The sequence below is a fragment of the Otolemur garnettii genome, unplaced genomic scaffold, assembly GCF_000181295.1.
Source record: "Otolemur garnettii isolate 467f Iridium unplaced genomic scaffold, OtoGar3 scaffold00218, whole genome shotgun sequence".
NCBI lineage: Eukaryota > Metazoa > Chordata > Mammalia > Primates > Galagidae > Otolemur > Otolemur garnettii.
In genome coordinates, this window is record NW_003852613.1 from 225,793 (window position 1) to 252,409 (window position 26,617).

Sequence of the window (26,617 nt, forward strand, 5' to 3'; positions counted from 1 at the left end):
AAAAAACAAATGTCTCTCTCTCCCTCCCTATCTTTCTTTCTCTTCTTCTCTCCTCTCTTCTCTTTTCTCTCCTCCTTGGTGCTGCTCTGCGGCATTCCCCCACACACACACTGATAAAGACCTTTTGCCCAAGCCTTCATGGTCTGTGATATCTCTGCCAGTCCAGTGCCACCCCATTCATCTGGTGTCAGGAGTGGGATCTAATTAGGGAACACGCCCAAGGGTAGCTTCTACCCCTTCCACAGGGTTTTAGCTCCTGGGGGCTCCCTGTCCACCTTTTATACTCCTGGCTCCCACCACTGCATCGGCTTGTGTCCATCCGCCAAGATGCTCTAATCAGCACTCAACACTGGCCTCATCCAGACTTGGTAACTACTCAGATGGTGCTTCAAACGTACACCCCAAATACAACTCCCAACCTACAACTAAAAGAAACAGTTCTTCATCAATGGGCTACACTCTACTCCAGACCACAAGACCTTCCTGAATACCACTTCTAAACAGCCACCGCTTAAAGAGCAAAAACCCTCCATCCTCCCCACAAAAAATCATAATTGTTTTCTAGTTGGCCAATTAAAGCTGCATGCCCCTCTCAGCAGGAAGAGGCTAAGAGAGATCTGGACTTCCCTTATCCCAAGGCCAACCCCCTATTTCTAACATATCAAGAAGGGAGGAATGTTAGGTATTTGCCTCAGAAAAGTGCCTTCCCCAGAAAGCCCCTTCCTGCGTTACAGGGAGTGGCCTGCTTACTTTATCTCCCTGTTTCAGTTACCCACTGCAAATCTCAAAATTATGGCCCGCCCTAACAGCTCTTCCCACTGAAGCAGTAACTCCTTATTGGCTGACCCACCATCCCGTCACCATTCTGAGACTTCCCTGTATAAGGGTACGTTTCTTTCTTCTCTCTCTCTCTCTCCTCCTTTCTCTTCTCCTCTCTCTCTTTCCCTCTCTTCTTCTCTCCTCTCTTTTCTTTTCTCTCCTCCTTGGTGCTGCTCTGCAGCATCCCCCCCCCCATAAAGACCTTTTGTACAAAAAAAAATTACCAAATGGAATCTGATTAAATTAAAAAGTTTCTGCAAAGCCAAGGAAACAATCAGTAGAACAAATAGACAACCTACAAATAGGAGAAATACTTTCATGCTATCCATCTGACAAAGGGCTAATAACCAGAATCCATAAAGAACTCAGGCAAATCAGCAAGAAAAAGTCAAACCACCCCATAAAATAAGTTAGTAAAAGACATGAACAGAAGCTTTTCAAAAGAAGATAGTGGTAACTCTTATGGCTAATAAACATGAAAAAAATAATGTCTCTAATCATTAGGGAAATGCAAATCAAAACCACAATGAAGTATCAACTAACTCTAGTGAGAATGGCATTTATCAGAAAATCATCCCCAAACAGCGAGTGCTGGCATGGATGTGGAAAGAAAGGAGCACTTGCACACTGTTCGTGGGACTACAAACTAGTACAGTCTCTTTGGAAAGTGTAGGAGATGCCTCCAAAAAATAAAAATAGACTACCATTGGATCCAGAAATCCCTCTATTGGGTATTTACCCAAAGGAAAAGAAGTCATTTTTTAAAAGACACGTTTACTAGAATGTTTATTACAGCACAATTCCCAGTCACAAAGATGTGGAATCACCCCACACTCAGCCATTAAAAAAAAATGGTTAAGCTTTTGTAACAACCTGGATGGAACTGGAGACCCATTCTTGTAAGTAAAGTATTGCAAGAATTGAAAAACAATCACCTGTGTGGTCACTATTATATTGGAAGTAATCCATCAAGACCCACGTGTATGTTTGGTAGTAAAACTCTTCTGGTAGTAAAACTCTTCGGAAAGCAGGGTGGTGGGAGGGGTCAGAAGGGGAGTACCCTAAGTGGGTACAGTGCACTTTAGCTGGGGGAGGGGCACACTTAGGACTTTGACTCAGACTGTACAAAAGCAGTTCATGTAACCAAATATTTATAACTGTAATATTTTGAAATTGAAAAATATAAAGGAGAGAATTGGCAGAGGAAGGAGTCATCACCTGTATCAGGTCTCATCCAGATTCAAAAGGGTATAACAGGAGCTCTTGGCCTCAGTGCTTTGCTCTCCACCCTCAGCAAAGCACTAAAGGCACTGGGGCAGGAAGTAGGTAAAAGGGGCCAGCAGGGAAAAGCAGGCCTTTTGGATCTCTTCCCTTCTGGGAGCTGTAACTGTCTCTATAATTGTGCAAAGGAGTTGACAACAGTGCCAGCTTCTTAGGTTCTGTGTGAGGGCTCAGGGGAGTAACCTTCAGGCTTGCCCATGTGGAGGAGTGGTGTCCTTAGTGGGACTCCCCTTTTACTACTCCTGTTACTGGTACTGGTCTCATGAGGTCAGAAGCCTTACAAGACTTCCTGTGTGACCCTGGAGTCAGGTCGACCTGCATGTGGACCCCAGCCCACCACTTACTGCAGTGGTAGCCCTTGGCCAGTTCATAGAACCCTTCCACCCTGTCTTCCTTCCCTGCTGGGCTCTAGGGCTTACTGTCAGGCAACAGCATGCATGGCACTTGACTTCTGTTCCCGCAGGGTTGATGGTCCCCTCTGAAGGAGCACTAGCACACTTGCACTCTGAGCAACCTCTTGGGATTCCACTTGTCTTACCCAGGCAGTGAAGCATCAGAAGCAATCCTCAAATGTTGCCTTCTCTATGGAGCCAGACCCACCGCAGGACTAGGTTTGTGGGATGAAGCTGAAGTGCACACCCTTGTAAAGAGCATAGGAGCTCCTGGGTTCATGTACCAATTAAAGCCTCACATTTCAGGGGGCTATGCGGACCACACGCATCCTGTCCTGAGAGCTGGCCCAACTGTGGTGTGGCTGTGCAGCACCAGAGTGACTGTCAGCTTTCCTTATTCCTGGAGATGTGAGCTCTTTTGAATTTACCTTTATTAGTTATTTGAGCCTCAAAAAATAAAACTGTAACAGATACACATAAAAAGTGTCTACGTTTATTTATCACTAGGCAGGAAGACATTGACTCCTGTGTGTACACTCTGTCCTCCAAGTAGCAGTGAGATGACGGGGGAAGGGGAGGCAGATGGCATTTGGAAGGTAAGGCCTTGAAAGAATTAAACCCTAACATTAGCCCAGGGCACCCCTTGTATGTCTACAGGTCCCTTCTCCCCTGAGCATCAGGAATGGTGCACCCTCCTTGGGAGAGGTGAGGAGTTAGTCACGTGGCTTATTTCTGTGTTTCGAGGGGCCTGGAAGAGAACGACTTTGAGGAACAGAGCAGGTTTGCTGTGAGGAGGTGGAAGGGGCCTGCCTATTGCTGAGTCCCCTAGGTGACAGTGAGCACACTACAATTACATTGACTTATCTGTGAACTTGTGGGTATTGATGTCTGTGCTGAAACCACCCCTAGGTGACCGTGGGCAAACTATAGTTATTTTAACTTTTTGGTGAACTTGTGGGTGCCAGTTTCTGTGCTGAGACCACCCCCTTGGTGACAGTGGGCACAGTACAGTTCCATTAACTTTTCTATGAACTTACGGGCACTGGTTACTGTGCAGAATTGATTCCAATGAGCTTCTCAGTCATTTGTAACTTCCTTCTTTCATATGGGTCCCGAATTCAGATTGGTAGCAAAAGCCATGAAAGTCGTGATGTCAGACACCTCTGTTCTCTTATTAGAATGGAAACAAAGTGACACAGTGTCTCCAAAACACCTCAGACACCTAGACTTCCCCCTCTAAGACCTACTGGGGTTGGCCACTCTCCCCATGAACAGCAGACAGCTGGTGCGATGCTCGTAGACAAGGAACAGAAAGGGCCGGTCGACAGTGAAGCGGACTTGGGTGGACAGTGGCATGAACCCGACGGTGGTCACAGCGGCAGCTTGGGTGCCCTCCTCGTTTACTGTGATGGTGCCTTGGTGCTTGAACTGTTTGGAGAGGAAGGTTATCAGACTCCCAAGGTTGGCACACAGAGGGACAGAGCACGTAGTACAGTCCCTCTCACTTGGGGAAAGGCAAAAATCACAGCTGACCAGAATCATCCTTGAAAATTCCCTTTATCACCTGCCAAGTGTAGCAGTCATGCCTGGAGGCCATGTGGTGTGACTGTAGAGTCACTTCCCTCTTGGCAGTGCCTGTGGTCTGAGGGTCTGGGGAGCCATGACAGCTGCTGCAGCCCCAGCGCTTCCTCTTCCTGGGGTACACTTCCATGAAGGGCTGGGTCTGTTGCACCATTTGGTGTCATTCTGTTTTTGCTGAGTGTCTAGTATTGGTTTATTAACATAAATGTGTGTGTGGTGCAAATCCTCTTTGTTTTCAACGAGTCTTTCACAATTAGGCCAGAGGGGTTCATTTTGTAGACTGGAGCCATGGTCCCCCCAGCCCTCAGACCAGAGGTACTGCCAAGAGGGAAGTGACTCTACAGTCACACCACCTGTCTCCCATCTCTGGTATCATCAAGAATGGGTCTCAGCTCGGCGCCTATAGCTCAACCCGCTAAGGCGCCAGCCACGTACACCTAAGGTGGCGGGTTCGAATCCCCAGCCCGGACCCGCCAAACAACAATGACGGCTGCAACCAAAAAATAGCCGGGCGTTGTGGCAGGTGCCTGTGGTCCCAGCTACTTGGGAGGCGGAGGCAGGAGACTCACTTGAGCCCAGGAGTTGGAGGTTGCTGTGAGCTGTAATGCCACGGCACTCTGCCCAGGGGGACAGCTTGAGGCTCTGTCTCAAAAAAAAAAAAAAAAAAAAGAATGGGTCTCACTCTAAGGCTACTCGCTGCAGGCCTTGCCCACTAAGCACCTGCCAGACACAGTGCAGGTAGGCACCTACCCAACCAGGTGCAGGACAGCAGACTTAGCACCCCAGCCCAAAGGTCAGACCTGGGGTGGGCAGGACCGGTCAGGGTGTGCTGAGGGAGACCCAGGGTGAGGGGGGGCAGGGCAGAGCAGGAGCAGTTACCAGGTCAATGGTGATCCTTTCTTCTGAGATGCCTGACATGTTGCCGTTTTTGTCAAACAGCGCCATGACCCCCATTGACTTCAGGGGCTCCACCAGGTTGTAGTTCTTCTCCAGCTTGAATTTTGGCAGAAGTACCTCTCGAGTTCTAGTCGGGGAAGGAAAGGGGGCCCAGATTTATTGAACTTCTGGTTATGAAAAAAATCATATTTTTTTCCTTTAAAGCTCCACAGCCCAGCCCCCTGAGTTGCATTTGCCTCAGAATTGACACAGCACTTTAAAGTTTATCTCCCAGGACTGTCTGCTGAGGATTTTGGAAATCCCTTCCCATTGCAGTTTCAGTTACTGACCACGGAGACATTTTTACTGTTGTGTAGTCTTTTACTTGAGACTATGATTAGTCTCCTGTCTTCAAGGTCAGCAGCAGAACTTTTAGTAGTTTGTGTTTTGAGAAGGCATCTGAAATAAACTTCATTTCTGATTTCAGGCATTTCTTATTTTGTTAATTAAGAAGTTGAATAACTGGCTCAGCGCCTATAGCACAGTGGTTATGGCGCGAGCCACATACACCGAGGCTGGCGGGTTTGAACCCAGCCCAGGCCCGCCAGACAACAATGACAACTACAACAAAAAAATAGCTGGATGTTATGGCGGGCACCTGTAGTCCCAGCTACTTGGGAGGCTGAGGCAAGAGAATCCCTTAAGCCTAAGAGTTTGAGGTTGCTATGAGCTATGACACAATGGCACTCTACCAAGGGTGACATAATCAGACTCTGTCTCAAAAAAAAAAAAAAATTTGTTGAATAACTGATCAATGTACTTACTAAAAGAATCCCTAATATCTATGCCAGACAGCACTGAACCTCCTTCGACTTTGCCTTGACATATGCAATCCCTAACAGGTGAGCAGTAGCAGTAGCACCATGGGCCGGTCTGGCACTTTGGAAAATAAAGATGTAAGACACAGTTCTTCTCAGGAGCCTGTTTTCCTTTTGGCAAGCTGATACTCAATTATGTGAAAGGGTGAAAGTGGAAAGATGGTGCCTTAATAGTTGAATGACTAGAGCAGGTCTGGCTCTAGAGGAGGGGTATTTGTGTGGCTGAGACTTAGAAAGGTAGGATAGGGTTCTGCCTGAGCAGAAGCAGGCAGGGAGTCTGAGTGGGGCTTGTTGGAAGGGCCAGGAAGCTGGGCCATCCTCTGAGAAGAAGGGATGGAAATGGCGTCTCAGGAAGTCTGAGCTGTACTGGTGCTTGGGTGGACTAAGGAATGGAACAGGCAGGCCAGTTAGGCCTCCCTGGAGAGGATGAAGGTCCCAGGCAGTTGAGAAGGAAGCAGCTACAGAAGAAATGTGGTTAAGCAAAGTCACCAGGCAAGGTGACTGGCTACCTGGGCAGTACCTTCCTCTGAGCCTACTTCTCTCAGTTCTGTTGCATTTGGGTTCTTGTCCTATAAGGAGACCAAGACCAGATTGGGTTTTTCATACGTGGGTCACTATGAAAGTTCCGAGACAGTATTGTGGTCTATGATTTCACTTCTCAGAGACACAGTCAGCTGTGTCCTTTCTGATTCACCCATGCAAGTTTCACTTTGCTTGGCTTATCGATATTGCTGGAAGTTTCATTTGTTTTTTGTTTTTGTTTTGGCCAGGGCCGGGTTTGAACCCACCACCTCCGGTATATGGGGCCAGTGCCCTACTCATTTGAGCCACAGGTGCAGCCCAGGAGTTTCATTTGTTTCTATCCTTGCAGATTTTGTGTTTCTTGATTTTTGTATATCTCAAAACTTTCATAATGACCCATGTATGGACCTAACCAGTATCCAATAAAATAGAAATAAGACATCTCTGTTCTTTTCTGCTAATCCAGTAATAATTTTGGTAAACTTTTAAAGCCTTCAGTTTTAACTAGGGAGTAATGGAAATGATGAATGAGGCATCCTCCATGGGCTAAGAGGACCTTTGATTTCCCTGGGTGGGGAAAGGGGAGAGCCAGTCCTTGTTGAATGCCTCTTAGGGTCCAGGCATTGAAAGGGATGCACTGGGATGCTCAGTTGCTTGTTGTTTTAATTTCTCACAGCAAATCTAGCAGAAGTAATGGAATTACTTCCATTACAGCCTACTCAAAGCAAAATTCAAGCACATAGCAGAGCTGGGGTTGTCTCTAAGCTGATCCTGAGCCACCTGTACCCGACCCCTGAGACTGCCCTGTGGGGAGCAGATGTGCAGCTCACAAATGTTCTCTGATTGCCTCTCACCACGCAAGGAATCTGGGCTGAATAAACAGTGGCAGTTTATGTGTGGCAGTTCTTGGATAGTCATTCATATTTCTCCCTTTCACTTCAAATCACCGGAGTTCTAATATTCCTGGACACCCCCAGCCTCCAAGAGCTCAGAATAGCAAACACACCCTCAAGTACCTGTTTGTCATGCTTTTTTGCCATCTTTCCACCACCTGGGGTGTCAGCTGGGCTTCAAGGGCCTTCATCCCAGACAGCTTGTGTGGGACCACAATGAGCATGCTGATGCCCCCCACGTACTCCAGCTGGAGGACGTCACAGTCTAGCTCCTGGTCATTTGCTGCAAGGAAGTTCCCTTTGGTTTGCATCATGGGAACCTTGACCACCTCTCGCTCATTCAGCCGGAAGTTGTGGTTATGTGTCATCTCCACTGGGAATTTATTCACCCAGGATCCTGCAACATCCACAGGGACAGATTCTTAATAGGGTACTGGTCCTCACCCTTGAGCATGCGTCCAAGTCCCTATAAGGGCCCACCCCCACTGTGTCTGATTCCCAAGGTCTGGCTTGGGCTGCGAATTTGCATTTCTTATGAAAGGTTAAAAACAGAGGTTAAATGGACTGGAGTGGACTCTGGCAAGACACCTGACTTGCCTGGGCCTCTGCTTCTTCATGTGTCAGTGGAGAAGCTTTGCACTCCTTTGAGCTGTTTTGATGGCCTTCATCCCTCACGCTGTGACCCTGTAGTGACCAGCAAGACATGTGGGTGATGTGATATTGCCTCAAGGCCTTCACTGAGGATCTGGGCTCAGTGTGTATCCAGAAGTAAGCCCATGCCTATTTTATCTGAGATGCTGGTAACTAATAATGATGGGGACCAGCAGTTGAGCACTAGCTGTGTACCAGGCATTCTTTTAAACACCTTTCCTGTATCTCATTTCTGCCCCTAGCAGCATATGAAGTGTGTGCCTTTTGTTATGATCCCCATTTTACAGGTGAGGAAACAGAGGCTCAAAACAGTGAAGTAACTTGTTTAAAGTTTCCAGCTGGTGGGTAGATCAGCTGGGATGAATAGAGCAGGAGGCCTTGGGAGGAGGGTCAAATACCCGGCAGTAGCTGGGCTCCCTTCTCCCTGAGTCTGCCTCTCCCAGGGCTTCTCAAGCTCAGCACTGTTGACATTTGGGCTGGTTAATTCTCTGGGGTAAGGGGATTGCCCTAGGCATTGTAGGCACTTAGCAGTACTCCTGGCCTCTCTCCACCCCTTGCCATTGGTGCTTCCCGGGCTTCCCAGTTGTGAGATCACAAATGTCTTCAGGCCTTTGCCCTGGGGACAAGCTTGCCCCAGTGGGAATCCCTGCCCTTCGCAGTTCTGATGGAGCTGACATGGGTCTTCTGGGGTTCTTTCCTTTTTACTTCCTCCTGAAGTTCAGCCTATATTTTTATTGTGCTTTACAAAGTGATGTGAATGTTCAAAATTAAAATTAAATTAGTAATGGAGATTTGGGACCTGGAAATTAAAATGACACTTGCAGACGTAGTTCTCCCTTGAGGAGTATTGGTAAAGGACTGGGCAATTCCAGCATTCACTGCCCCTGAGACCAGGGGAAGGAAGCTTATGTCTGCACCTTTCACACTGCAGTGTGAGGTGGGTTGCAGTGTTGAGGAGCTTATAAACTGGCAGTGCCTGGCCCTTTCTCCACCCTCATGCTGCAGGGATAGCTTGCTGGGTTTCTCCACCTGCCCCTGAAGTAGCTGGGGTGAATAGAGCAAGAGGCCTTGGGAGGAGGGTATCTTGGTACCCCTAGGGGCTCTGGCAGTCTGCTAGGATTGAGGACTTCCAGAATATTGCCATACTAAGTGTTGTGTCCCTGTCTTTTGAAGTTCTCCCCGCAACCCTGTTGGAGTAGGTTTTCCCTCCATGATAAGACAAGGAGCCTGAGTCACTGAGACATTGAATGACTTCCCTGAGGTCACACAAATGAAAAGTGGTAAAGCCAGGATTTACACTGCTGTTTGCTCAGCTCTAAAACTTGTACTTATGAAGAGTGGTGAAAGGGTATGTGTGTGTGCATCATGTGTACCTCCTGTCTGTGTGTGTCACAGCCTAGAAGAACTCAGCCTTTAATTCACCCACGAGAACCTAGCCTTATGCCTGCCTTTAGGGTGGAACCCTGGGAGTCAGATCTTAGCACCCCAGGCCTGGCCTCTTCAGGCCCTCTGGCCTGTCTGGCAGATTGCCTTATAGAGTGACATGTAGCAGGTGGGACACGGTGGCTCTGGCCCAGGCAGAAGTCAGGAGAGGTCCTCTGACCTTAGCATCATGGGCTTCTGTGAAACTGTGCTCAGGCAGACTAATAGGAAGTGCTGGCCCCTCAGACCTTGAGGACTCCTTGCTGGTACCTGGTAGCCCTTGGTGACAAAGAGAAGTGGTTGTGTGTCATGGCAGTTTAGTGCTGAAACTCTCACGTCTGCATCTTAGCACACTCAGTTTAGAGATTGTAGTAAAGATTTCTGCTATCAGGTACCAGTGAGAGCATTTTAAAAGATTGTATAAATCTATACTCATTTCCAGGTTTCCAGGGGTCCTCTGTGTTGTATGTGTATGTGTATGTGGTGGTGGGGGGAGGCACCTTAAAATGTGCTCTTGGGCCTGGCCCAGAGCTGTTGCTCAAGAAATAGTAGTGTTGGCTCTGTGCCAGTAGCTGAGTGGCTAGGGCTCCAGCCATATACACCGGAGCTGGCGGGTTCGAACCCAGGCCAGCCCTGCCAAACAACAATGACAACTACAACCAAAAAACAGCCAGGCATTGTGGCGGGTGCCTGTAGTCCCAGCCACTTGGGAGGCTATGGCAAGAGAATCCCTTAAGCCCAAGAGTCGGAGATTGCTGTGAGCAGTGACACCACAGCAGTCTACCCAGGGCAACACAGACTCTGTCTCAAAAAAAAAAAAAAAAAAGGAAAGAAAAGAAAAAGTAGTAGTGTTATCTCCCTACATCTACCGCCCATTTGTGCAAAAGTATCCTGAAAAACAGTCTTAGGTGTTAATATCAGGTGCTCTAGCTAAACATTTCTGGCTACGTTTCTGTAGGATTTGGGCCACATTCCTGCTTACTGATAGTTGGGAAAGGAAATTAAAAAACTGAAAGCCATGCTGGGCAAATGTTGAAAAGGGTTTTGCATTATTCCTTCCAATTTAACAAATCATTAGTGCTGGCTAGCTTGGGTCCAGCCCTGGCTCTCCCCTTGGTGCAGCTGTGTGCCCTTGGAGTGTCCTTTCACTTTTCCATGCCTTGAGGGCTTCATCTGTAAAATTGAGACACTTAAACAACTGCGACCTCACATGGTTGTGGTGAGGATTCACCGAGTATGAAGCATGGAGTTAGGGCTTAGTGAACGGCAGCTGCTACACCACCTCAGCATGGCCTGTCCTGCATGGCCCTGTCCCCAAGTCTACCTTGTGTTTTGTTGTCCTGGATAACCTACAGCTAGAGTACAGGTTCTGGCATTCAGTGTACCCATGTGCTAAAAGAGTATGTTGTGAGTTTTCTTTGGGAAACAAAAGGTTATTTCTTACCTTTGAAGTAGATGCAGTTTAGAATCATCATCTGTGTAGCAGGGTCTATATTTTCCAGAGCATCTTTTATGAGGCCCTTGGTGAGCTTTAGGATGTGGTTGTTGGTTTTTGATATGAAGGCAGGATCTGAAAAGTCAGCTGCCTGGGCCTCAGCAAAGTAATACTCTCTTACTTTAGCTTTGAAATCATCCAGGATTGGAAACTGCTTCTGGACATAAAGGTCATTGACTGATCGCAAAGTGTACCCAAAATTCCTCCTGAATAGGCGATGAGTCAGCTTACGGAAGAGATTGTGGATGGTCAGGATCTCATACTTGCTGCTGGCATTAACAAAGTCTTTGAAATGCAGGATTGAGTGCACTTGGTCATGGGTGTCTCCCTGCAGGCCCAGGGAAATCATGCCCATGGCAGTAGAAATGCCAACAGGTGCAATGAAGACGTTATCAGAAGTGCTGGCCTGGTCCTTCAGTGCTCGGTAAAGGTTGAAGGCAAACTTGGCGTTTAGGATGTTAAGACGCTGGATACGGCTCTTGCCCTGGAAAAGCTGGAGTACGTTTCCAGCACTTGCTTCTGAGTCTGTTGGGGAGACCGGCAGGCTGTCGATGATGTCGATGTAGTCATCGTCCTCGCTGAGTATCTTCTCCAGGTCCAGATAGTCATCGTCCTCCTCCCCCTCAGGAATCCAGTCGTTGGTGACCGTGTTTTCCCTGTGGAAGTCAGCAGGGAGAAGGGGCGTACTCAAGGTTTTGTTATTTAAGTGCTCCATGGGGATCTGGGGATCCACAGACTTATAAGTTTCTCCTCCCTTCTCAAGCTGATCCAGAAGACCTTTGTTCTCCCCACACACAGATGTTATGATGAGGGAAACCAGAAGGGGGTGAAACGGGTGTTTCATCTTGACAGAACTAGAGCTGGGAGAGAAAACAAACCACATGGTGAAAGGCAGCCTGACGGGCCCACCGCGCTGCAGCTTGGCAAGACACATTCCCTGTGGCTTTGATATAGGAATGTGCCCTCACAGCACCAGTTCCTGTTTTAGGATTATGGATTTTAAGAGAATCTGATGAAGATAAACAGATACCTAACATTTTGTGTGGGCTTCATAAACCTCCCTGAAGGATTCATGAGCCCCTAGATGAGAATCCCTTCTTTAAAGGTTTACGAAAATAATCTAGACTCTAGGGGTTCAGGGGTTTGGGAGTCCCGGGGGGGGGGGGTTGCTTTGTTTTTTTACTGAGGCATAGTCTCATTTTATCACCCCCTGTGGAGTGCCACGATGTCACAGCTTACGGTAACCTCAAACTCTTTGGCTTAAGCTATTCTCTTGCCTCAGCCTCTCAAGTAGCTGGGACTATAGGCGCCTGACATAATGCCCAGCTATTTTTTTTGTTGTAGTTGTCATTACTATTTAGCAGGCCTGGCTGGGCTCAAACCCACCAGCCTCTGTGTATGTGGCTGGCACCCTACGCACTGAGCTGGGGGTGGAGGGGGAGGCAATATATATATATTTTTTGAGACAGAGCCTCAAGCTATCCCCCTGGGTAGAGTGCTGTGGCATCACAGCTCACAGCAACCTCCAATTCCTGGGCTCAAGCGAGTCTCCTGCCTCTGCCTCCCAAGTAGCTGGGACCACAGGCGCCCGCCACAACGCCCAGCTATTTTTTGGTTGCAGCTGTCATTGTTGTTTTGGCGGGCCTGGGCTGGATTCGAACCTGCCACCTTAGGTGTATGTGGCTGGTGCCTTAGCCACTTGAGCCACAGGCGCCGAGCTGAAAGGAGATGATATTTTTAAGTTATTCACTAAACCTGTCTCCTACCTCCAGAGAGCATATTATGCACTGGTGGCACAAGGGTCCACCCAGGGGGCCAAGGGTACAGGCCCATCAAGGGATAGACATTCGATGATGTGAGGGCTCCTGGTTGGGTACAGCTCACACCAAGACAGGAGGATTGCTTGAGCTCTGGAGTTCAAAACCAGCCTGAGCAAAAATGAGACCCTCGCCTCTACCAAAAAATAGAAAAATTAGCTGAGTGTCATCGTATGTGCCTGTAGTCCCAGCTACTCAACCATCTGTCTCAAAAAGAAAAAAAAAGACTTGTATCTTGTCTAATGCTACCACGTACACACACACACACACACACATACACATACACACACACCTGCCTCCTAAGATGTGATTAGTGGTGGCAAGAAGCTTAGGACACATGATTGCTACAAGGCACACTTTCTCCTGTGTCTATTAAACCATGCTCCCGCTTCTGTCAGCAGGAATGAATCTTTCCAAATTGTTGCATCTTACATGGAGTTAGAAACAGTCTCACCAGGCAGGTAAAGTCTGCACAAGAGATGTCAGATATCTCTTACTCAAAACCTGAGGGCCACTCCCTTTATTTGAGTAAGCAAGGTAAGTTTTTAACACATAGACCTTGTGGTAAGCCTGCTTTCCTTTCTCCAAGGAAGATTTGACTTGGCTTGTCGGATCCATTTTGGCTATCCAGTGGCTTTGTCTTTCTCTTGCCAATTATTGATTATTAACTTCCTGGTTATTAACTGCATGCTGAGTAGATCAGCTATTATTTGATCAGCTATTATTCCACATCTCACCAGAACAGTGGCCGTTGGTGTTTATAATGCTGACCCAGCCATCCAGTACATGATCCCAACTTCTCATCACCCCAGAAAGACTTGTGTTTTTTTAAGTTTGATGTATGTCTGTAGACTGTTTCCTGTTACATATTGAAGGCCAGACTATCTGCTACCAGGCTAGGCCAGATGAGGGTTACTGGCTCCTGTTAAGAAAATATTTGAACTTGGTAGGCCTGAAGATGGGGTAGACTCCACTTGGAATGCACTCAGTTTTGTTGATGTTGATAATGGCAGTGACTTTATAGAGTCATTTGCCAGGTGCTACACAAGGCACTTTGTATAACTTAGCTTTATCCTTTCAGCTTCTACATGTTGGGAGATTGAGTCTCTAATCACTGACACTAATGAGAGGCAGTAGCTATATTTGAACCATGTCAAATGAGCCTCCCAGCCCCCCATTGTTTGCCTAGGAGCACCAGCATATTCCCTTACTGCCCGGGCTTGGGGAACAGCTTCCTGCTTAGATTTCCTTCTGTCAGTCTCCCTCCTGAGGTCTTCCTTCTACAGTACTATTAAAATAATCAGTGGGAACATTGTTTCAGTCAGAGTTGAAAGACTTCTGAATTGCATGTTTTGGAGAGGACAGTTCTCATAGCTTCTGACTTTAAAGAAATCTGTTGCCTTTGATCCTCCCTCTCAGCACCTCTTAGAGGCTACAGTGCCACATGGAGTCTGCCAGTGTGAAGCAGTTTCTATAAGAAATTTCTAATGTGTGTGCCTGCAAACAGAACTGGGCCTAGATTCCAAATAGAATCAGGCAGGGTGTCAATGGCATATACTTTAAATAAAGTTAGAAGAGAAGAAAGTAAGCAACTTGCTCCTTGTTCAACTACACTTAAAAGCATCCTTCCTTCCCAGATAAAAATACAGTTAAAGAGCAAAACAAAACCCAGCTTGAATAAGTAGGGGTTCAGGAATGACTCTGAGGCCAGATAGGAAAACAGGGTGCAGGCATTCAAGTTTTTGTCCTGATATTCATAAAGAGTATTTTGTAACTTCTTATACTCTGTTCCTTATGTTATATGATGAAAAGCCGAAAATAGTTTTTGTATTCTCTTATTAGAGGAAAGAGAAAATATTTTAACTTTCTGTGGATTGAAATTATGGATCTAAGAGGTAAATCTTCCTATTGTTTAGCTATTTATAATGGTATAATGCAAATTGTAGAAGACATTTAAAAACTGTTACTAGGTTGTGATTAAGTCCAGATTACTATCTCATTCAATCCAAGGAAGAGCACAGACTTGTTAAAAACAAACAAAAAAAATTTTTTTTAATTATAAAAGGGAAAATCATTCAAAAGTTTGTTTTTTTTTTTTTCTGGAAACTTCATATGGCACTTTGTTGCTGATTGCAGAGAGCTGGTGGCCTTCTCAGTTGTGCCTCAGAACATAACACCTGAAAATCTGTCATCTTGTCTTTAGGCCCAAACAGAGCAGGTGGAATGGGTGAAAAGTAAACTGAAGTTTTAAAAAATTGATTTTTTGAAATAACTTCAAACTTACAGAAAAATTGAAGGACTAATGTAGTAGAACAACTCCTGTATACTTTAAACCAGATCCACCAAGTATTTACATTTCAGAATATTTCACTTTATCATTTTCCATGTCCATCCACACGGGTATGTATATACACACGCAGACACTCACATACACATTGTTTTTTTTCTGGACCATTTGGAGCAGGTCTATTATATCATATCCCTAATCTTGGGGGGAATCCTCTTAGAGCAAGTGTCTTCTCATACAGAATCACAGGACAATTCTCTAATTTGAATAATTTAACGCAGGTACAATACTTACATCTGTCTGTTCCACAGTTCCTATTCCAATTTGTCAATTGTTCTGAAGTGTGACTGACAGAATTTTATAATAGATTGAAATACAAAAACCTTTTTCTACTTCTAAAAGCATAAAAACTTCTAAATTTGAGGTTCCAGAGAAACGAACCAGTTGCCCATCTCTGTACACCACAAATGAGAATTTATAATCAGCAGAAATATTAGAAATCAAACTTACCTCTGTGCTTTTGAGAAGTGGTGTTACAGAGATGAAATCAGCCAAGGTCACTAATGGGGTTTAGATGTGAACTTTGGTGCTGGACTGTTGTGTATTTTCCAAAGTAAACATGTCCCAATCCAAACATCAGGCAATTAGCTTGCTCAGCACAAACCTCCTCCACAGTGTCTTTGCTCACTGCTGAGTGATTTGTGACTCCTCAGCTCCGGTACTTACAAAGCTGATTTTTGTTGTTGTTGTTGTTCTGGACAGAGTCTTACTCACCCTGAGTAGAGTGCCATGGAAGACCTTTCTCAGCCTAAATTCAATGGAAAAATTATTAAAAGATAAATATATCGATAGAGTAAAATAAAAGGCAAATGACAAAGTGAGGGGAAGTAGTTGCAGCACACTTTACCCTAAGAAATTTTATATGTGCACGGTGATTAGTATTGCAAGAATGTTATAAGGATAGTCATCACAGTGTTATTTATAATAGTTAAAAAACATGAAGCATGGCTCGGCGCCCATAGCTCAGCATAGCTTACAGCAACCACAGATGCTTGGGCTAAAGCAATTCACTTGCCTCAGCCTCCCAAGTAGCTGGGACTATAGGCTCCTGCCACAACATCTGGCTAGTTTTTCTATTTTTAGTAGAGACAAGGTCTTATTCTTGCTCAGGCTGGTCTTGAACTCCTAAGCTCAAGTAAGCAGTCTACCTACCTCAGCCTTCCAAAGTGATACGATTACAGGCATGAGCCACTGTACCTTGACATAGCTGATGTTTTGAATGTATGATGGTCATTGTGTTGCCGTCCATGCACAACTTTAGTGCACAAGCACCTTGCCAAAGTCACTGCTTAACTGAAGCTCTCTGCAGAGTTCTGGGAGTCAGGTTCATCAGGGGTGGCTCTAAATTTCCCCTGAAAGTAAAGGCTACATATCCATCTCCAACTGCCATCTCCTTCTGGGATGATTTGACCTTACCCTGGTCTCCAGGGCTGACCTGGCTGGTTTGGCTACTAAGCAGCTGTTCCCACCCTCCTTAGCTTATTCCTCAGTGAAAAATGGAGGGGGGAGAGTGAGATTAGAGGTTTATAGAATAAGGAGATTATAGCATTGGTCCTTCTTCAGTCAGGAGTTAGAATACCCAGTTCAGGCTCAGCACCTGTGGCTCAAGTGGCTAAGGCGCCAGCCACATACACCTAAGCTGACAGGTTCAAATCCAGCCTGGGCCCACCAAATAACAATGACAGCTGCAACCAAAAAATAGCCGGGCATTGTGGCAGGTGCCTGTAGTCCAAGCTACTTGCGAGGCGGAGACAGGAGAATCACTTGAACCCAGGAGTTGGAGGTTGCCGTGAGCAGTGATGCCAACAGCTTGAAGCTCTGTCTCAAAAAAAAAAGAATACACAGCTCAGCTTCCGTCTACTATAGGACAGACGGACAAACACTGAGCAGTGCTTCCCAAACTCAAGGCCACAGAGGCAAGTCATAGAGATCTGTAGTGCTATCTTGATTTTTTTTTAATTTGTAATTTTAATTTTGTGATCTAAAATGTTATTAAAAGAAAATTTTGGATTGTCTGGAAGACCAGCTTATCATATAGCACTACTATTTGATTTTGGTGCCCACGTATGTTGGGAGTGTCAGCACCCACAATCTACCAGAAGGGAGAGTGTGACTCAGACAGGAGAATCTGCAGGAGTGTGACCTCTGGGGGTGTCTGGGCATCTCTCTTGTGTGTGGGGTGGTGCCTGTGGCTCATTGAGTAGGGTGCTGGCCCCATATACTAAGGGTGGTGGAACAAACCCAGCCCCAGCCAAACTGCGAACAAAAAATAGCTGGGCATTGTGCCAGGTATCTGTAGTCCCAGCTACTTGGAAGGATGAGGCAAGAGAAACACCTAAGCCCAAGAGCTGGAGGTTGCACCTAAACCCAAGAGCTGGAGGTTGCTGTGAGCTGTGATGTCACAGCACTCTACTGAGGGCAACAAAGTAAGACTCTGTCTAAAAAAAAAAAAGTCTAGTGTGGGTCGGGCAAGGTGGCCCACTCCTGTAATCCCAGCACTCTGGGAGGCCGAGGTGGGTGGATTGCCCTGAGCTCACAGGTTCAAGACTAGTCAGAGCAAGAGCAAGACGTCATCTCTAAAAATGTCTGGGTGCTATGGCAGGCACCTGTAGTCCTAGCTACTTGGGTAGTTGAGGCAAGAGAATCACTTGAGCCCAAGAATTTGAAGTTTCTGTAAGCTATGATAGCACAGCACTCTACCAAGGGTGACAAAGTGAACTGTTTCAAAAAGAAAAAAGAATAAAGTCTGGTTGGTGTGTAAAGGGCCATTGTGTTTAGGACAAGGACAGTAGTTGAGTTTGAGTTGGGCTGTAGCTTTAGTTACAGCTATTTTTATTTTATTTTTTATTTTTATTTTTTGAGAGTCTCACTGTCTCGCCCTTGGTAGAGTGCTGTGACATCACAGCTCACAGCAACCTCAAACTCTTGGGTTTAAGTAATTCTCCTGCCACAGCCTCCCAAGTAGCCAGGACTACAGGTGCCCACCACAATACCTGGCTGTATTTTGGTTGTAGTTCTCATTGTTTGGCAGGCCCGGACTGGGCTGGAACTCACCGGCTCTGCTGTATGTGGCTGGCGCCCTAGCTGCTGAGCTACACGTGCCAAACCGGAGCTGTTTTTATTTTTATTTATTTATCTATTTTTGAGACAGAGTCAAACTGTGTCACCCTCTGTACAGTGCGGTGGTATCACAGCTCACAGCAACCTCAAACTCTTGGGCTTAAGTGATTCTCTTGCCTCAGCCTCCCATATAGCTGGGACTACAGGCTCCCACCACAACACCCAGCTATTTTTTTTTTTTTATAGCAGTTGTCATTGTTGATTTTTAGCTGGCCTGGGCTGGCTTTGAACCCACCACCCTTGATGCTGGGACCGTAACCTGTGCTATGGGTGCCAAGCCTAGATCTGTTTTTAAAGAGCCTTCATCTGTCCTACTCAACACTGAGTCTTCAGCATGGCACCGTAACCTGTGCCTGGGCTCCTCCTCAGGGCCTCCTGAGCCCCACAACATCTACTCCAGCTAAGCTCCTTGTTCTCTGTCTGGTGATCACACATGTTGAGCCCAGTGAGCCTTGGTGCTCACTGTTATTCCTCCTTGGGGCGCCTGTCTCCAACAGCATGGGTCCACTGTTTCCCCTCAGCTCCTCTGGGGCCCACACTGGCCACCCTAGCTGAAATCACAGCTGCCACCTTTGGCTCTCAGTCTACTCCTCTTTGAAACAAGGGTGACGATTATATCTGGTATAAGATTGGTGTGAAAAGTAAATGAGGTGATGAGTTCATGGGAAGCACATGGAGTGGTGCTGGGCCTGTGGAAAATGCCCAGGAAGCATGAGCCTTTCTGTGCCAGTGCACGTGCACAGAGGCCGTCTGCGGGCAGTGTTCCTCTTCTACTCTGGAAACTTCTTTGTTATTTTTTTTCCTATGAGTATATATTACTTTGGGGGTTTAAAAAAAAGTTGGTTTTTGGGTTTTTTTGAGACATTGTCTTGCTCTATCACTCAGGTTAGAATGCAGTGGCATCATTGTAGCCCCCAGCAACCTCAAATTCTGGGGTTCAAGGGATCCTCTTGCCACAGCCTCCCAAGTAGCTGAGACTTACAGGCCCCTGCCACAACGCCCGGCTATTTTTTTTTTTTTGGAGAGACGGCATGTCACTGTTGCCCAGACTGGTCTCGAACTCTTGGCCTCAAATGATCCTCCCATCTCTGCTTCCCAGAGTTTAAGGATTACAGGTATGAGCCACTGAGCCTATTCTACTTTGGTATTTTTTTTAAAGCCAGGAGCCTCTGATATTCCCTGTACATCTAGATTTCTCACCATGTAAGCCACTATTAAAAAAATGGCTTTCAGCTCGACATCCATAGCTCAGTGAGTAGGGTACTGGCCACATACACTGAGGTTGGCAGGTTCAAACCCAGCCTGGGCCTGCTAAACAACAATGACAACTGCAATCAAAAAATAGCCGGGGATTGTGGCAGGTGCCTATAGTCCCAGCTACTCGGGAGGCTGAGGCAAGAGAATTGCATAAGCCTAGGAGTTTGAGTTTGCTATGAGCTATGATTGCACAGCACTCTATGGAGGGCAACATAGACTCTGTCTCAAAAAAAAAGAGGCAGCTCCCATAGCTCAGTTGGCAGAGTGCCGGCCATATACACCTAGAGTGGCAGGTTTGAACATGGCCCAGGCCTGCTAAGCAACAATCACAACTGCAGGGTGGCGCCTGTGGCTCAGAGCAGTAGGGCACCAGCCCCATATGCCGGAAGTGGTGGGTTCAAACCCAGCCCTGGCCAAAAACTGCAAAAAAAAAAAAAAGATAAACAACTGCAACCAAAATATAGCCAGGCCTTATGGTGGGCACCTGTAGTCCTAGCAGCTTTGGAGGCTGAGGCAAGAAAATCGCTTTAGCCCAAGAGTTTGAGGTTGCTGTGAGCTGTGACACCATGGCACCCTACCCAGGATGACAGCTTGAGACTCTGTCTGAAAAAAAAAGAAAGAAAAAAAGGAAAAATGGCTTTCAACCCTAACACTTTGGCATTTTATCTGTTCCCAGTTTGTTTTTTTTGTTTTTTTTTTTTTTTTGAGACAGAGCCTCAAGCTATTCCCCTGGGTAGAGTGCCATGGCATCACGCTCACAGAAACCTCCAACTCCTGGGCTCAAGCGAGTCTCCTGCCTCAGCCTCCCAAGTAGCTGGGACTACAGGCACACGCCACAACGCCTGGACATTTTTTAGTTGCAGACATCATTGTTGTTTGGCGGGCCCGGGCTGGGGATTCGAAACCGCCACCTTAGGTGTATGTGGCTGGCGCCTTAGCCGCTTGAGCCACAGGCACCGAGCCCTGTTCCCAGTTTTAAAGGTAACAGATTGTGCGTGGTTTTAGCCCACACTGCACAGCAGTACTTCCTGTCACACACACTCCTTTGTTTTTGTTTCAGTTTTAAAGCTTTCCTCTTGGTTAGAAATTTTTTCCAACTTTTGAATCTGAAATTTTTACATATACAGAGAAATTAAAAGAATTGAGTAGTAAACATTCACATAACAGTTCCTAGGAAGAACACGTAACATTTTGCCACATCTTCTTAATTACACATGAGGGGGCTGTTTCCTGGGATATTCGGAAGGGCACTCCAGCCCTCGGCACTGGAGCCTGTGTCTCCTCAGTGTAAGGGCCCTTGCCCTGCCCTGCACCATTAGACTCCTGGGAAACAGTCATAGGCCAGTCAGATGCCTTGTCCAAGCCAAACTTCTCTGTGACTTCATAATGTCTTTAAGAGTTTCATTTTTTAATTTCTGTTTTTGAGAGAGTCTCACTACATCACCCTTGGTAGAGTGTTGTGACATCACAGCTCACAACAACCTCAAACTCTTGGGCTTAAGCAATTCTCTTGCCTCAGCCTCTCGAGTTGCTGGGATTACAGGCGCCTGCCACAATGCCTGGCTATTTTTTGGTTACAGTTGTCATTGTTGTTTATCAGGCCAAGGCTAGGCTTGAACCCACCAGTTTCCATTCTCTCTCTCTCTTTTTTTTTTTTTTTTGAAATGTCCTCCTCAGTAGAGTGCTGTGCCATCACAGCTCACAGCAACCTCACACTCTTGGGCTTGAGCAATTTTCTTGCCTCAGCCTCCCAAGTAGCTGGGACTACAGGCACCTGCCACAATGCCCAGTTATTTTTTTATTGCATTTATCATTGTTGTTTAGTTGGCTTGGGTCAGGTTCGAACCCACCAGCTTCGTTGTGTGTGGATGACACCTACTCACTGAGCTACTGACACCAAACCCAAGAGCTTCTTTTTTTTATAAATCAAGTCAAGGTCACACGTTGCATCTGGCTATCATGTCTCTTTGGGCTCTTCTGTCTTTTCTTCCATCTCAGATTTGATTTTTAGGAGCAAGCTGGTCTGTTGCCTTTAACCTTTCTTGTCTTAGGAACCAGATAAGACGCTTCGTCACCTTATAGCCCTTTTCCAGACTGTCCCAGCTCCTTTCTGTCATCCTTGAATCCTGGGAATATTTCCCTGCATGGGCCCCATGCATCCACAGCTGTGTTGTGTCATCATCTCTGGACACATCAAGCCCTCTGAGGGCCTTTCTGTTATCCCTTGGCCTTCCCTTTCCAACTAGGGCAGTCTAAACTGAGATGATGGCACATGGGCCAGGAGAAGTGCAAAAGCAGAGAAAACCCACAAGGCCACTTTGAAGCCAAAGTCCTAAGGAGGGAGCCATGATGCTCACGGGGTCAGGAGCAGGCTCCCAAACCAAAGGTGGGGTGGAGTCACCTTCTCTTTCCTTTGTCAAAACCACACTGGGCTTCCCAGCTGCTTGGAGCCTCTGACCCCAATGAGCTTAAAGTATTCTGGAAGCCAGACCTTTTCCATACCCGCCAAAGGCAAGTTCTCTTTGTAAGATACCAGAACCTCTCAGTCACATAGACCTTGGTCTGGAAAGCCCATCTTGCCTCCATCATCACTTGGGACCTTGTCATAGTAGGTCTGTCACCTCAAAGACAGTTTCACAGCTGCTGGTTCTTAGAACCACTGTGCTTGGCCACAACATATTGGAAGCCCTTTATCAACTGTTCTTTTGTGCCCAGTTTACCATGTGGCTCTGGGCTTCCTGCTCTTTGACAACCCCTCTGCTACCCACAGCTCAGCCCTCCCCAGTGTTCCCATCTCCTCACATTTTCCAGAGTCTACCCTGCATCCCCAGAACTAGTCTGATTCCTCCCCAAGGACAGAGTGCCCTGCTAGCTCTCAAGGACATCAAGCCTCCTCCCTCACAGATTGCCAAGTTCTGGACTGGCGCCTACACCCTTCCTTTGATTGTAGAAAGAACAGGTTTATGGAAGAACTCCAGAAATATAGACAACATTAAAGAAGAAAAGAGGCTAGGTGCAGTGGCTCACACCTCTGATCTTAGCACTTTGGGGGCCGAGGTGGAGTTGAAAACCAGCCTGAGTGACATGTAAGACCCCATCTCTACGAAACTTTTTTTTAAAAATTAGCTGATCTGGTGGCTCACATCTGTAGTCCCAGCTACTTGGGAGGCTGCTGCAGGAGAAGCCCTTGAGCCCAGGAGTCTGAGGTTGCTGTGAGCTATGATGACACTGATACCGGAATTTCGTCTTGTCTCCTGGCTGACTCACCAAATCTGATACCGGACTTTCAGGTTCTTGGTCTCGGTGATTTGAAGAATAAATCCACGGACCACAGATCAGTGGCAAGACAGAATTTATTTACAGAAAAAGAATACAAAAACGCTGAAGTTCCTGGTAGGGAGAGAAAACCTCTCTCTGTTTTTTTCTCTCCATCTGTCTCCATTTAGCAGTATATATAGGTGCATGGATTCCTTCTATATGAGGCCAGGAAATGAATGGACACGGTCTCTTCAGCTGGGGCAAGGTGAATGAATGTATTAATGAATGGACACAGTCCATTCACAGAATTGAGGCCTAGGAAACTTACATGAAATTGACCTAGGCATAGGAAATGGGGGTTCCGTATTTAGTCATAAATGTAAAAGGAAGGAGACACCAAGGTGCCGGTGTTTCCCCAGCAGTTGTCGGGTCCCTTTGGCTACTGGAACCTCTGATGGGGGAGGGAGGCTCCCCCCACTTGCCTATGCTCCAGCCCGCTGGTTCCTCTGCCAGCTGCCGCCGCTGCACCAACACCACTAAGGCAGTCCTCCAGCCCAGCTCGGCTGAGCTGACTGGGGTGCCACCTATCCTGTATCAACACCACTGCACTCTTGCCTGTGAAGCAGAGCAAGACCCTATCTCAAAAAATAAAATTGGAGGCTGGGTGTCCATAGCTCACTGGTTAGGGCACCAGCCACATGCACCGGTGCTGGTGGGTTCGAACCCAGCCTGGGCTTGTTAAACAAACAAAAGAAAAAATAGCCAGGCGTTGTAACGGGCCTCTGTAGTCCCAGCAAGAGAATCACTTAAGCCCAAAAGTTTGAGATTGCTAGGAGCTAAGACGACACGGCACTATGCCAGGGAGGGCAACAACGTGAGACTCTGTCCTAATAGAAATAAATAAATAAATTAGATTAAAATTAAAAAGCAAAGAAGAAGAGAGAAATCCCTGGCAAGCCAGCCACTCAGAAATAATCTTAGATACATATTTTTAAAATGTGTATCGTTATTCACTCACTTTGCGTTTTTTGCACCTGACATATTGTGATTTCTTCCTGTGTCACCAAATGGTTTTTTATAAGACTTATTAATATACTCTTGCTTATTTAAATGCCCCCTTCAGATAGGTATTTTGTGTTTTTCTATTTATTTTGCTGTTATAACAAATGTTACAACACTTTGTGCCTAAATCGCTTGTTGTGGGGGATATATTCCCTAGAGAAGGGGTTTTGTGTGAAATAGGTGTGGGGATATTTAGAATTCTTGATGCAGCTTACCAAATTGCTTTCCAGGAAGTGTTGTGCCAGTTTAGAGTCATGCTGTGTCCCTCACCTTCAAGTGATGGGTGTTATCTGTGCTGTCTCTGGCCTCGTCCAGGGTCTGCCCATACTTGTCGCTCATAAGTGTGACACACTCACTGTGTGTTCATCTTCCCTATACTGGGGCTTGATTTCTGTGAGGATCAGCCTGTCCAGCTGGGCCTGAGCATAAATTTAGCCATTTTACATCACTGGTAAATTGCTCCCTGTCTCACACCACGTGGGTCACAGTATGGAGCAGGGACACAGGGGCTTCAGCCCCTCACCTGCTCCCAAGGGACTCTGCCTTAACCTGTTTTACATATAGGGCTTCTGCCCGAGATTACTACTTGGAAAAGTTGTGCTGCTGAAAAAGATTAGAAAGCCACTTCTACCTTTCTCACAAGATTCTCACAATCTTTCTGCCTCTCCAGTTACATCTCTCCCTCTGAGCTCCAGCCCTCATGGTGGTTTGCCTTTCTCTCAGAGCTCCATGCCCCCCACAGTCCCGGGCTTAGGACCAGATGCTCCTCATGTCTGCACAGGCTGCCCTCTCATCTGCCTGACGAAGCTTTCCTTACATGTTAACTGTGAGACCCATAGTGCCTTTTCTGGGAACTCTGTCCCACCAAGACTGTTTGTTCTCCTGCCTCTAAGCTGGACAGAAAGCTCTCTGAGCACTGGAGCAGGGCTTTTGTGCACTGTCAGACACAGTGTCCAGCACACATTAGATACTCAGTGAGTGAACTACTCATGTTTGTTGGCAGAATTTCTGAGGCGAATCAGTCACTGTGCAGTATACCTTTTCCTACCTGGTCTGACTGGATGAGTCACACACAGTGTTCTTGGAGAATGAACCTGTGGGATTCCATATCTACAGGCTTTACAAGAAAATAACCTCTTTCTCCTTCTCTCCTTGGCATGTTAGCTCACCCGACGATTGCCGCCCATCAAAGAAGCTAAGCCTCGGTTACAGAAGCTCTTCCGGGACTTCTGGCTCTATTCCGTGCTCATGGGATTTGCTGTGGAGGGCTCAGGTAGGGCACAGCTCTCTCCCAAGGAAGACAGAGTGTAGGATAAAAACAAAGAGGAAGTTGCATCAGCCTGATGAGGGTGTGAGCGTGTTTTAAGTGAGTCCAGTGCAGCGCTGCTTCCTTCAAGTACTTGCAAATGTTACCCTTCTCAGATGTAGTTTAGGGTGTTGAGAATGCCATATAACCTTAGGGAAAACCCACCATTCTGTGTCCCATTTGGAGGACAATTGTCTCAAAGAAAGGACCTTTGACTCTAGGAATTGTCAGAGTCAACCCCACTGTTGAACTTCTGGACTAAGGCACACGCCTCACTTGACGTTCCTCTTTTACAGGACTATGGCCAGAAGAATGGTATGAGGGGGTTTGTGAAATAGCTACCAAGTCCCCCCTGCTCACCTTCCCCAGCAAAGAGCCACTGCGATCCGTCCTCCAATATAACTCAGCCATGAAAAATGACACCGTCACCCCTGTAAGGATTCTTGTCTCATTTTTGCTAAGCTTCCTGGGATGATTGGGGTGGATCCTTTCCCTGTCCTTTTCAACGCATGTTGCTGGGCATGGGGACCTGTTTCTACTGGGGAGGTGCCCATGAGCCCTTGAGTGTTTCTTTCCCTTCAGGCTGAACTGAGTGAGCTCCGCAGCACCATCATCAACCTACTAGACCCTCCTCCTGAAGTGTCTGCCCTCATCAATAAGCTGGACTTTGCCATGTCTACCTATCTCCTGTCTGTGTACCGGCTGGAGTACATGAGGTACACGAGCCTTCACCTCTATGCTCATCCACATTCTTTATTTCTGAACTCTTCTATGCATGGAACTTTTCATTTCCTCCCGAGATGTGCGTGCTTTCTAAAAATCCAACAAAAACACTCTCTACTTTCTCATGTACCCTCCTTCATGAGCACCAAATGCCATGTCTAATAATACTTCCCAGTATCTGAACTCCACCATCACCCCTCTCTCACAGGGAACAGACTTTTTGTACAGTCTCAGTCACTGTTGCAACTCAGTCCACTGACTGGGCAAGGGCCCCTCTGAGGAGCAGCCCTTATTAGGCATGGCTCTGAGACACACGTTGAGCTGGTTTCCAGAACCACAGTTGAGTATAAGTAGCAAATGCAGCATGGAATGGAGCCTGCTTCAACAAATCCTGCAGGTAGCCCAGTGACCAGGATGTACCTGTAACCACAGCAGTCCTAACGACTATAATGCCTGCTGGGGTCTGTAATAATTGTGAGTGCTCATGCTGCGCCAGGGACTGTGCCATGTTATGTATATTGATGCCCCCTCCACGCTGTTATGTGCCCATTGTGCAGATGAGGAAACTGAGACACTGAGCATCTAAGCAGTCACCTAGGGTGGTAATCTCTAATGTGGATTGAAACCCAAACAGTTTCCTAAACACTGCCTTGCCACCACTCATAATCAAAGCTGGAAACAGTAGCCAGGGTGCACAGTGCCCAGCTGCCAGCAGCTGACCCCTGTGACTGGGGTTCTACAGCCCCTCTGTGGCAAGGCCCGAGGCTCCCTGGAAGTACAGCCAGATGCACTAGCTACAAAGCGATGATTCTCTGTCATCAGGAAAAGGTTAAGTTACACCTACCTTGTTTCCCTGAAAATAAGACACTGTCTTATATTTATTTTTTCTCAAGAAGACACACTAGTGGCTCGGCGCC

The 26,617-nt window shown here is 46.8% G+C and overlaps 2 protein-coding genes across 2 annotated transcripts in view; one reads left to right on the forward strand and one right to left on the reverse strand.

Moving 5' to 3' along the window:
* Positions 1-26,617, forward strand: part of PI4KA (phosphatidylinositol 4-kinase alpha) — a 153,819-nt gene that overhangs the window by 72,754 nt on the left and 54,448 nt on the right. The window contains exons 20-22 of the mRNA XM_012812667.2: positions 24,836-24,944; positions 25,274-25,410; positions 25,560-25,693. Coding sequence (XP_012668121.2) covers positions 24,836-24,944; positions 25,274-25,410; positions 25,560-25,693 — 380 coding nt within the window. The remainder of the gene's footprint in view (positions 1-24,835; positions 24,945-25,273; positions 25,411-25,559; positions 25,694-26,617) is intronic.
* On the reverse strand, positions 3,641-15,488 carry SERPIND1 (serpin family D member 1). The gene is made up of 5 exons (XM_003801683.3): positions 15,425-15,488; positions 10,760-11,670; positions 7,366-7,639; positions 4,953-5,097; positions 3,641-3,920 (listed from the first exon to the last, which is right to left on the reverse strand). The coding sequence occupies exons 2-5, from the start codon at positions 11,652-11,654 to the stop codon at positions 3,729-3,731; spliced, it is 1,506 nt and encodes a 501-aa protein (XP_003801731.1). The 5' UTR covers positions 11,655-11,670; positions 15,425-15,488; the 3' UTR covers positions 3,641-3,728.